Raw genomic sequence first — 12,177 nt, 5'->3', positions numbered from 1 at the left:
ATGCATGAGGTTTTGGTGCAGTGGAAAATGTTTGCGCAATCCAAATGTACCCTCTCAGTGCCGTTCTTCATTCTGTGAGCGCGTGTGTGTTACAGTAAAGATGTTCTATTATTTTTTTTTCTTGCACGCCATTTTTCATTGTTAATCGCGAAGGAGTTTGATGACAGTGTGGTTTTAAATGTGACCGCTGTGTTTTCTCCTTCCTGGTGCTTCGGAACATCAGTGACTTTGTCTGCAGGGAAACACACTTGAACTAAACTAAAGATTGAAAATCTTAACACTGTGATTTAATAATTAACCAAATTATATTTTATGTATTATTCAAAATATGCCTAACACACCGTAATCTACTAGTATTATAATTATTGTTTAAAAAAAAGTAAAATAATTAATTTCTTTAAGGTACTACAAAAAACAAATATGTACACTTTGAAAATTTGTGCTAGATCATATTTTCATGTAGAAGCAACATAAACTTTATTATTCAAAAAATGTTTTTAACCTTTTTAAACTTCTACAAACTTCTACATGCTTTTATAAATAATATTTACAGGTGGAGATTTATTCAATATTGTGAGACAATGGTCAGAATTGTTTTAAGTCACTGTGACAATGCTTGTAATGTAACAACACTGCACATTTCCTCTTTTAGAGAGTACGCAGTCGGTCACTGGAGGATGTGGTCATTCTGAATGTGGATACCAACACCCTGGAGAGTCCCTTTGATGACCTGCACAACCTGCCCAGTGACGTGGTGAGACAAACACACACGCACACACACACACAGAAAAAACACACAAACACACAGACTAATGCATACACATGCAGAAACTTGTCAAAGTACAGCTCTGTCCCCTCCCCACATCATTAATGACTGCAGTACTGGCTCCTCATGTTGTGGCTGTCTAAAGTAAACTCCCGTCGCGTTGTATGACGCTTGAAGGCGAACAGCATTCCCCAACCATCAGAGGCTTGTGGGAAAATGTGCAACTCCTTTCCCTTCATCTCCATCCATTCTAATCATTATTTCACAAAGTCTTGCATTTCTGCCTGCCCACTGGCATGTTTCTGAGAATGAGAGATAGGAGGAGGGAACGAGGCAGAGAAAAGAAAAGGCAGAGATGGGTGATTTTCTAGGGGGAGAGAGTGGGAAGAAGGGGGCCAATTACCAGTGTGGGCAGTGAAGCCACCTGCCAGCGCATCGTCTCTTTAATTAATGGAGCACCGACGCCGGTCAGTGTTACAGGAAGCATCACCACGGCGTCAGGGTCACTTGCACATTTACACACATTCATACACACACTTAAACGCACACACACAAACGTTCAGAACAACGCACTTGCTTGTCTTCCTGGTCTTTGTCAAAGCAGGGATCTGTTTGTTTAGCTGTTTTTCTGGGCGTGTGTATTAAGGCTCCTCTGTGAGGCACTGAGGCCCCACTGAGGCTGTGGACGCACTATTACCTACGCTCCTAACAGTATATACTCAGGTTCCACTGCCTACTGGACTCTTGCCCTAACAGCAGTATATAATTCAATCCACTGCCCAGCAGACTCCAGACCTTCTCACACTCCCACACTTCTCTGGTTCTCCTGATTTAGCACTCCTCAGCCTACTACAACTGCTAGTGTGTATGAATGCTTCCTCACTACCTGTAATAGTGTGATCTTTCCTACAATTTTTTTTTACCATTTCCTGCCTACTTTTCAGCCTGTTTGCATGCCTACCTTATCGCCTGCCTAGCTGCCTGGCTGCTTGAGTTTCATGACACCTGTCTGCGTTCTTGTTTCTCTCTCAGAGTACTTACCGCCAGCCTGGACGTTTCTTGCACCCGCTGTTTGCTTCTCAGGCTTCTTTGCCTGTGTGCCTGTCTGGCTACAGTACCTTCCTCTCACTTCCTGCCTGCTTGCTTGCTTTTCTGCAACCAGGGACTCAAGTCCTAATTTAAACTGCAAACTGAGTTTGTCATAAAAAGGAGTCAGGGCTTTTGAAAAGCGACAGAAGCAGAGAGAAAAGCCTTTGTCTTTGCCGTGTGATAAATTAAGTGGCAGGCTCAGAGCCTTTTTGCTTTGATCCCCTACTCACCATTTTTCCTGACTAATGACAGAACATAGCCCGCATATCATGTCAAATTACACCACCTGAAACCAAAGCTTCCCTGGCATTAATATATTTATTGTAACAAATTGTTGTTGTTGTTTTTATTCCTTTTCATTTTTTTTTTCTTCTTGTCTCCTCTGATCTTTTCACCAGGGCTAGTAGATTAATAAGGTAGCGAGCAGGTACTAATTGAGTGGAATTCCAGGTCTCTTGTTAGTTTGCTTGTTAGTGATGAGGACATGCCACATGGCATTTGATGTTTGTGTTTACACACACAGAGATGTTTGAGGCATTGTGCAGTTTGTCAAACAGAGGCCTGAAATCTTGATTAATGCTGAGCGATTCTCTGCCTGAGCTGAAGTGCCTGTGTTGCTCCTGAGCTATTAAAACCACTCTTCATTTCTCTCTAATTCTCACTGTAACACTGGCTACTTAACACTCAGGCTTTATTCAGTGTGAAACAGAAGCCCTGAGACTCATGAAGTGAATGATTATTCTCACTTTAAAAGCCCAACATCACTTTGTATGAATATATAAAGCATGTAATGGATTAAAAGATAAAGGCCACAGGCTTCTTCTTTTTTTTTTTTGCGTATTTCAAATCTAACTAAGAGGGAAAACAAAGCACTCTGATGTTGATTTAAGGAAACCTTAAGAGATCTGTCTAATTATGGCAATGCGGGCTGTGAGCACATGTGGACTCTATTATGTTGCTCGGCTGACCAGTGGCCGTGCTTTTAGCAGGTTCAGAGTTCACAGTTGTCCTGAATTAGCCGCCCTCTTTCAGACAGGACCCCTACGCCGACTCCACTAGTGCCCGCCCCTTAATGGTCTTTTCCCGCAATTTCACACTTAATATTTTAGATTTATTGACTATTACAAATGCTACCATGCCAGTAGCTGTTCCGTTTGGCAAAAAAAGGAAAGATCTGAATAGAAGAGTAATTGGTAACGGGTCAAAAAAGGATGCAACAATCTTATGAAAATACATTTTTAACAATTTTTTTTTTAATTGGAAAATCACATGCATGTTCAACATTAATTGCACTTTTGGTCTGGAATTGTCTCTTCAAATGTTCAGGGCGTGTTCTGACAGTTAAAATGAATTAATAACATCAGTTGTCTTTAATTTTTTTTGTTTTGAGTTTGTCCCCCCCCCCCATAATTTTGTAGTTGTAAAAATCTGGTATTTTTATATAAAATATAGTGGTGATCAAGAAACTTTTTTGCTCCTTTATTTGCATTTGTGTTCCTCTGTTTTTACTGTTATTATAAAGATTTTAAATATTCTTAACATTGTGGTATTTTTAGAGAAATAGATCCTTTTTTTAATTCTATATAGTGTATTTTTAGCAGGATTATGCATATTTTTAATTTGAACTGAAAGTTTCAATAGTTTTTACCTATTAATAAATCATATTAATCTCAGAGAGACTGTGCTTGTGTCAGTAAAATCAATGTGTTGACAAGCACAGTGAAAAGAAATAGTCAATAAAAAAAAAAAAAGTTTTTCCCTGAAAGATCAAGGTATTTTTGTTTCTTTTTCTGAGATCCACAGTTCCTCTTCCGCACAGAGATTGTGCTGATAAAGTTATAATTGGCTTTTGGTTGGTGGAGCTGTTTACCGCGCTAGTCATTAAAAGTATCCAAGAATAGCAAATTAGGAGTCTGTTAATTCTGAAAACAAACAGTGTGTGACTGAATCAGATTAGTATTTGATCCTGGCAATTGATCTCCAACCAATGACAGAAGAATTTTTTCATGTATTATTCTTTCTGTGCCACGTATTCAAGGTGAGGTGCTACAATGCCGCTTACATCTTTATTTTCAGATGCTCTCTTTCACATCACAGCCTAATTCCTTCTATTCTCCTCCTCTCTGCCTCTCGCTACTTTGCTGACACCGTGTACCCATACATTCCAAGCCTTCATACATTTGATCATTTGTATTCCCAATCAAGGGGGAAATTTACAGCGTACACACCTACTTCCTGTATTTCAAGCCTGCATTTGGAGGTTTACAAATGAATGAGGGGGTTGAGGTTGTGTCTGCGCGCCTCTCCTGAGATCACCTGGCACACTTAATCAAACATCGCGGCTTTAATTTGGTGTTCAGTTTCTGACGCTCCCAGAAAACAACATCTACATCATCATCTACAACAGAGTACAGCCGACAGCAGCAACACTCACACATGCAGATGCACAGGCAGACACAGAGACACCTACCCATTGTCGGCCAGGAATGTACATCAATGACGCTCAGATCTAGTTCGCGAGTAAACTTTTGCTACTCACAGATTTTTGGTTTGTCCACCAGATTCCCCCACTTTTTGGTTTAGATGCAGCCAAGCGTGTTTCATTTCACTGGTGTGTTCCCAGTATAGCGGAGCCACCTACAGTAAAGCCCCTCACATGCTGTACTAACTACATGGTAGCTCAGTGCTGAGAATGCTGTTGCTCCACCTCAGTTACATACTATACCAGAAACAGTCTCGGTGCTGCGACATATAATAACATGCTCCAAGCAAAGTATCGGATTCTGTTGTTGTTGTTGAGTCTGTACTTTACCAACTGCAAATGTCGAGATCTGCTCATTTGAAAGATTATTTGACAGGTTACGATTGTTTTAAATGGCGATGAACTGTGCATACACTCTCTCCACAGCGTTAGCAGCCCTTCATTTACTCATGTGGAGTTTAAAAGCTGCACTTCATTTTCACATAGTCGTTCTGCCGGCGGTTCACTCCGGATTAGAAGTCAAAAAGGGAGAGCAGTATCACCCACTGCGTTAGTTATTGAAGTGAGAGATGACATTTAGCTGTAGTTAATTATGTATGCAAAACTCAGCCGCTCAGCTGCTATAAGAGGTCAGCTTGACAAAGTAACCTCACACCGGGGAGAATCTCATGGCACTGAGATAGCCCTATTAAAACACACACACACACGTGGACTTTTTCTCCCCTTTGCTTTTTCACTCTTTTTCATTTCGCCTGTCTAATGTATTGTATTGCATGTGCTTAACAACAGATCAACATACCGAATTACTAAGAATTATATGTCTCACTACATGTTTTAATAGTCTTATCTATTCTAGTCTTTCTCTGTTTTTACATATTTATTTCATCCCGTCGCTTTGCTAATCCTACCTCAGGCTTTTGGTTAGTGACATTATGTGGTTAGTTATAAGAGACTGTAGTTGACTCCACCCCATCATCTAAAGCAATGTCCTCGTGATTGTGCAGATTTATTGTAAGACTGAAAAAAGGAGTTCATTTTTTAAATCATAAAATTTTTATTTTAAATTGAATGAATGAATTTTCTAGATTCCAAATTAGATGCTCATTGTGTACATGTATATATATATGTGCATGTGTGAGAATATATGCCAGTTCTTTGTGTGTCTTTGTTCAGATTTGTACGTGTGTTAGTGGCTACGTGTGTGTGTGTGTGTATGTGTGTGTGTGTATGGTTCAGACTGCAGCACATCAAAAGAAAGTGGGAGATTTTCATAACTATTTTTTTCTTTGTAGTTCTTTAATTGCATCCCCATGGCTTTCTTTCCCTGGACAGATTCTTAAACAAAACATTCTTTTTTTGTGAGAAGAAAACCCAACTTTTTATTTATTTTTTTATTTTTTTCCCTTAACAACAGACAAGTGTCAGGGTCGTTATTTGGGAGGGTTTTTTATGCTCTAGTGAAAATTTAGTGGAAAATTCTAAATATATACTCATATTTTTGTGTGTAACTTTTTTCTTTACTGATTTTTTTTTTTTTTTTTTACTTAATAGTAAATATAATATTAGTGGCTCATCTCCTACATTGTGACATGTTTGGTTTTCTGTTTCTTGTTGTTAACGAAACATAGAAGTTAATGATTCGTCCAATACTTAATCATCAGCGGTGACCAGGATGTTGTGTGCTCTGTTTGTACAGACAGACCAAAAGCTTGTGTTATTATAAATGTACTATATACTGTATACAATAACTGTGTGTTCTGCAAATGAGTGTGATATGAGTTGGGATCCCTGATGGATGTTTTAGTATGTACCATGTGCATCAAGGCACTGTGTGTGATACACATGCACAGACACTCTCACATTCACACAGATGCCTGGTGTCACCGACAGTGGTATCATCCCTTACAGTCAGACAGGGATCATCATTGCACCTGCTAATTACCATCTCCAGCTGGAGAGTTAAATGGAGATCTGTTCTATGTCTGACCTTTGACCCCATGCTCTTTATGTGACGCACTTCAAACCCTGTTTGGGGCTGGCTGGGCTGGGCCTTAATGAGGCCCCATGTCTGCCCTCTGTGGGCTGTGCGCCTTGGATGCCCTGCTTTCATCCCCGACCATCTTCCCTTGATGTAAATTGAAAAGATCACAGCTATGGGGAGAAGACCTGTACTGGAAAGGCCTCTCTGCATAGATTATGAATATCATAACTCAACAGTTTTTTTTTTCTCCCTCTCCCCCAACCACCCACTCCTCTCTCTCTCCTCCTGCCACCCCTTCCCTGTACAATGCTATAGTTCTAATTGGACCCAATGGGGGACTCTCTTCCTTTGATCTCATCACCGCCACTGTGACTTTACACTAAAAAATGTCACTGCCAAATAGGGTTATCACCTGTAGAGCTTGGCCTTCCTCTGATGCCTGTACGCATCTTGTTAGCTTCACTCAAACTGTAGGAGTTAATTAGTTTGACAGAGCTATTACCGTGGAGGCATACCTGATGATTATGGTGTAGGCACCACATTCGAAATCCAATTACTAAACATACATTTATTTTTTGTGAAGGAAGAGACCGTGCTTTGCTTTTCTATTAGCAAAATACTATCCTTCCATTTGTCATGCACTGCTACTATATTTGCTATATGTGACAAATTAATTAATTACCGAATGTGACTAAAGAGGAATACTTTTCATCATGCTTAATTTTACTCGTGAATACACTTGAAACTTCAAACTTATCACTTTATCACCCATTTTTCTTAAACACCGGGAAGCAACACACAAGTGATTGTGTCCCCACCTCATTAAAAAGTGTTTGCCACTGCAGTGCTCTCACCCGTTCAAAGCTGCTGTACAGAACTCTGTGTGCAGAGTAAACTCCGCTATCCAATCTTCTCTGACAGTCTTTGGGGTATGCCTCCCCCTCTTAGACTGACATTGTGTTCGCTTTGATTCTCCCCCCGAAAAAGACAGTTTAATGATTTGCAAGGATGAAAAAAATCAGTAAAAATGCACATAAACATGAAATATTAATTCCAGAAAGGGCTTTACATAAACATAAAAGCATTTAGCACAATGAGTGAATATGGAGATGACACTTGTTAATTTAACCATGATAAACTTTCTATTTGATGCCTGGGAGCATTTGCAATGGCAGCACGGGGACGTTGTGGAGAGTGAGAAAGCCCAGGGGAGAGGAATCGACGCTGTTCATTTTGTCTTTGTCCCAGTTTAAGACTGCCACTCTCTGTGTCTCACTTTTTCTTTCTTTCTTTCTCTCTCTGCCTCTCTGTTTCTTTCTGCCTGTCCTCTGCATGAGCTGTGCTAACACTTTGCTTCTCCTCCCTGAAGTTTTCTAGATAGGCTAATTGCAGTCGCCAGACTGTGGTATCCTTCTAACGCTGCGGCTTCACAGCATGATAAATTTGGCCACCTCTGATTGAAGTAGACCTGATCAAAATTTTATCACATTACCGAGTAACTGGAGCCATTTAGTGGTAGACTCAACCTCTAATTTCTTTTCTGCTTTCATCTCCTCTTGCTTGTCCTCCTGACTACAAATACTTCCACTACCAATAACAGCATTCAAACTAATAATGTTGATAAATGTGGTAAATGCTTTGTGTTGCTTAACAGGAGTGGACAAACCAGACAGGAGTAACATGTGAATATCTGACACATACACTGATCACAGAGCCACCAGAGCGCACACGACCAAATGTTGCACTGTATTAGGAGGTGACTGAATGGACTAATATGTAGTGCAGTGTTAAATCTAATCTGCTAACCAAAAATGTTACTCTGTTCCTGATTGTTTGACATGCACTTTATCTGGTTTGCATGTGCAGTCAGTTTTCTCTGACGATTCAGGCGGCAGAATATTCAGAGCATCCCTTGGTTTATCTGTCCTGTTGTTGTGCCCATGAGCAAGACAATCTGAATCATTACCAGCCACAGGCACCGTTCTGAAGGCAACATTCTTCTGAGTTCTATGTAAAAAGATCAACCACTGGTTTTAGCATATTATATGCTGGTGTACTGTATAGAATATACCACAAAACACTGCAGAGATATTCAAGGAAGAATAACAATTAGTCTGTTTTTCACTAATTGAGGTTGAAGGTTCAACCTATAGGTTTTTCTTTTCAAATCATGATTGAAGCCCATACAACTGCTAACAGCCCACACCAAACTACATTACAGTAATCTGGACCTCCTATGCAACCCAATCATGCTTTTGTGCTAAGCTGGCACAGCCCACACAGAGTGGCAGTCCCTCGCTATCTCTGCCTCCTCCTCGCTCTGCCACAACACAGTCAGACTACTGCTGAGCAGGTGAGGAGAGCCTCTTGACAACTTCCTTCCCAGACTCCCCAGGGCCCGGTGGCCAGGGTGAATCTTTTGTCATCCTAAAACAAGCTCGGGCCTGCTGCTTCTCCACTCTCGCCTGGAGTCCTGGAGACAGAGCCAGGAGAGAGGAAAATAATTAAAGACATTTTATGTCAAGAGTCCCTTTCTAGAGGGAGTCCGGGAGAGCCAACAGGGGAGGGGAAAACAAGAGGACTGGAAAGAAAGAGGAGGGGAGTAAGAAATGGAGATAGAAGTGAAAAAGCAAGAAGGTGATGGGTAGGAAAGAGGGGGTGGCAGCAAGGAGAGGGAGGGTGAAAGAGGAAGAGTGAGGATGTGAGTTTCCATTTCCTCTCTGCTGTCCCCCTCCCTCTTGCTGCCCCCCATCCTCTGCTCAATTAGCAAAGCAGCAGGTGCTCAGAGCAGCACAACAGATAAGCTTGGAGGAAAGGCTGAAGCTTTTCCCTTTCTTTTCTTTTCTTTTTTGAGATGACCTGCAAATGTGATACTTCACACCCAGAATGGGCTAGCTGTTTCCTCCACCAATTTCAGAGGTGATAATTTAACTTTTACCCCTCCATCTCTCCCTACCCCCTCCTTCCCCCCATCTCTCTATGTCTTTTTCTCTCCCACATTCTCTCTTTATGTTTTCACCAGGTGTCCCCTCTGAAGAGTAAGCTGAAGAAGCAGTCAACAGCAACAGGAAGTGGTGTGGCAAGGGCCTTCCTGAGAACGCAGGCCGCTCTGTTTGGATCCTACCGAGATGCCCTCAGATATAAACCTGTAAGGATCCAGTATCATTAATTACTGCAATGATCTTAATTAAGAGCATCACCCTGTCATATTAGGACCCGTATATACTAAAATTAATTTTGGAATATACACTTGTTACCCATCAATCCCAGAGTACGGCACAGTGTTTAACCAGAAGCGTTAGCTAATCCTTTTTCTCAGGTTTCTCTAGTTTCATTTATCAGTGCAGTTGATTTTAGTTTTAAATGTTCTGTTTTGAAATATTCACCGATAAAAGTGAACAGCAACTTCTCTTTACCAAAAATAATGTATCTCTGGATAATCAACAGGCAGCAGACAAACCGAATCCACGAACTGGTTTCAACTACCACATTTCAACAATGAATTCATTTGTCTTGTTATTCATTTAAATAACGAGACAACCTGTACTGAGACAGACTGTGATTTTATCCAAAAGCAGAAGTATGTGCACACATGAATATTTGCTCTTCAGAATGTGTAGCACATAGGAGCGATCTCAGTTTGGGCTAACTGAGTCAAATTTCACTGGCATCTGGTTAGACTGGGGCAGTCTTGACTGAAGGTAAAAGGTGTGTTTTCAGTCAGAGCGCAGAGCTAAGGTGGGCCTGTCTGATGCAGTGAAATGTCAGAGGCACTGAGAAGAGTCAGGATGTTCCCTTTGAAGATCCCTTTTAGCCACCTTTGGTGTTTTACTCTCCTTTACTAAGCCCCCCTAACATTTCTTTTCTATATCTTTTCTGCTTATCAAGTCTGAGTCAGAGCAAAGCAAACTACAGCATGTCCTGTTTGTCAAATAGCGAGCCCTTTGTTCCTCTGGCTTTGAGATTAATTGGACTTTGTGGACTACTGGAGTCAAGATGCTATATTATTGATGCTGTCTCTCTTTTTTCTGTACACAGACAGTATATGAACAAACTGCCTCCCCCCTGACACAAGCACTGAGACTCAGTGTGTGTGTGTATTTCTGTGTGTGAGCACAACATGCAGTAAATTCTCAGTTCACTCACACCATGTTTCCTATTAGATGGGATCTGTGTAAAAGCCTTGGAGTTTACATACATGCACACACATAATCATGCACAAACTGCACATCTGTGTTCATGAAGGTACTGATGATACTCCCCAGGTTATGATATTTCTGAAATATCACTTGTAGTTGTTGTTCTGAGCTGAGCAGATCTTCCTAGACAGAGCTGAGCCAAGCGCTGTGGTTCACAGGCCCATATGCCTCGACAGAAGGAGGGGTGTGGATGCTTGGTGGGAGTCTTGCTGAGTTGTAAATGAAACAATACTGGAAAATGATAATGAGTTGAAAAGCAATCAGCTGATTAGAACAGCATTTCTTAGGTCATCAGTTTCAGCGCACGTCGATGCTCCCCCCAGGTGCTTCTCACCAGCTCAAAGCAGCACACGTGTCTGGAAAAAGAACCTGAAATAGCAATTCAAATTAGTTTTCACCACCATTGATGAAGCCAAGTCAGATAGGTGGGTGTGTATATTTAATGGCTGCGCACTCAGTACAAATTTGGAACAGAATTAGCCTAGTTCTACTCAAGTAGGCATGTAACCAGTTCATATCACGCAGCCAGGTGTGAAAACTCTGATTGGGGGTGGTCAGGGTGCTCAGTCAGGGTGGGTTTTAAAAGTAGTATAGTAATTTTTAGACACAAATCTTTCTCATTGTATATTCTCATGTATAGCAGATAGATATATTCAAAGAATATCTACACTGCTAATTTATTAGGCACACCAAGCTAAAACTAAAGCTGCCTAATATAACAGCTCTGCAGTAAATCTTAAATATTTTCCTGAAATGATATATATAAAGAGCTGTTACTGTCATAAAGCAACCTACATATAACACGTGTCCAAATACCTAGCAAAAATTAAACAAGTGAAAAGGCAGATTCAATCCAACCTAAAATATGGACTTGAAGAAACACAAAATACAAATGGAAAAAATAGAACAAACTATAAACAGAGTAAAATAAAAGAATGATATTTCTTCTAAAGACTATTTGAAATTTCAGTCTTAAATTTAAAGAAGCTGCTCTTGATCCTTCAAATCCTTCTAAATACATGTGGAACATTACCTTTACATTAATAATGCATAATCTTTCATTTCATTAACAGCTGTCAAAGAATACTCACTTAACAATCTGATGAAAATAGGCTCAAAGTTTTAGCATCGACTTCCACCAGTTGCTGCAGTTCAGCTCCCAGGTTAGAACACTGATCTTTGGAGAACTGCCACTCAATGTGGTGCTTCAACATATCTGAGTATAACATTAACATAACATGAACACATTCTTAGTGCTGAATGTGTGTGCCATGAATGGGTGAAGTTCACCACTGGGATTGCAGCCATCGGCACTGATGACAGCAGCCTCGGAGAAAGTTAACAAGTAATGCTCCTTCATCACTCAGCATTTACATGACTCATCCTTAAGCAAGGCACCAAACCCTTACATGTTTCAGTAAAATGTGGTAAAATTTTATAAGTACTAGGTGTTGAGTGCATATGTCTGTCTGTCCTTGTGCAATTACAGAACCATCCCCATGCTTCTCCTCTAAATACCGTTTTACGTTAACTTTATTGGCTGAATACAGTTAAGACAGTGGGGGATTTTTTTCTTTTTTGTAATTCTTTGTTGTGCTGTGTGACCTTGGTGACCCTGGTGAAATAGATAAAATTAAAGTTTGTGTCTAGCAGCCACAGC

At 40.6% G+C, this 12,177-nt stretch overlaps 1 protein-coding gene across 3 annotated transcripts in view; it reads left to right on the top strand.

The window, feature by feature from the left end:
• dennd1b (DENN/MADD domain containing 1B) overlaps positions 1–12,177 on the top strand; it is a 102,320-nt gene that overhangs the window by 63,366 nt on the left and 26,777 nt on the right. For all 3 annotated transcript variants that reach the window (XR_005894187.1, XM_041039914.1, XM_041039913.1), the window contains 2 exons: positions 653–754; positions 9,341–9,466. Coding sequence is in view for 2 of the 3 variants with exons in the window: in XM_041039914.1 (XP_040895848.1) it covers positions 653–754; positions 9,341–9,466 (228 nt within the window). In the remaining variant the exon portion in view is untranslated. The remainder of the gene's footprint in view (positions 1–652; positions 755–9,340; positions 9,467–12,177) is intronic.

Source organism: Toxotes jaculatrix, chromosome 6, assembly GCF_017976425.1.
Source record: "Toxotes jaculatrix isolate fToxJac2 chromosome 6, fToxJac2.pri, whole genome shotgun sequence".
NCBI classification, from domain to species: Eukaryota; Metazoa; Chordata; class Actinopteri; family Toxotidae; genus Toxotes; species Toxotes jaculatrix.
The sequence above is the reverse complement of the archived record's forward strand: the minus strand, read 5'-3'. Positions and strand labels throughout refer to the sequence as shown.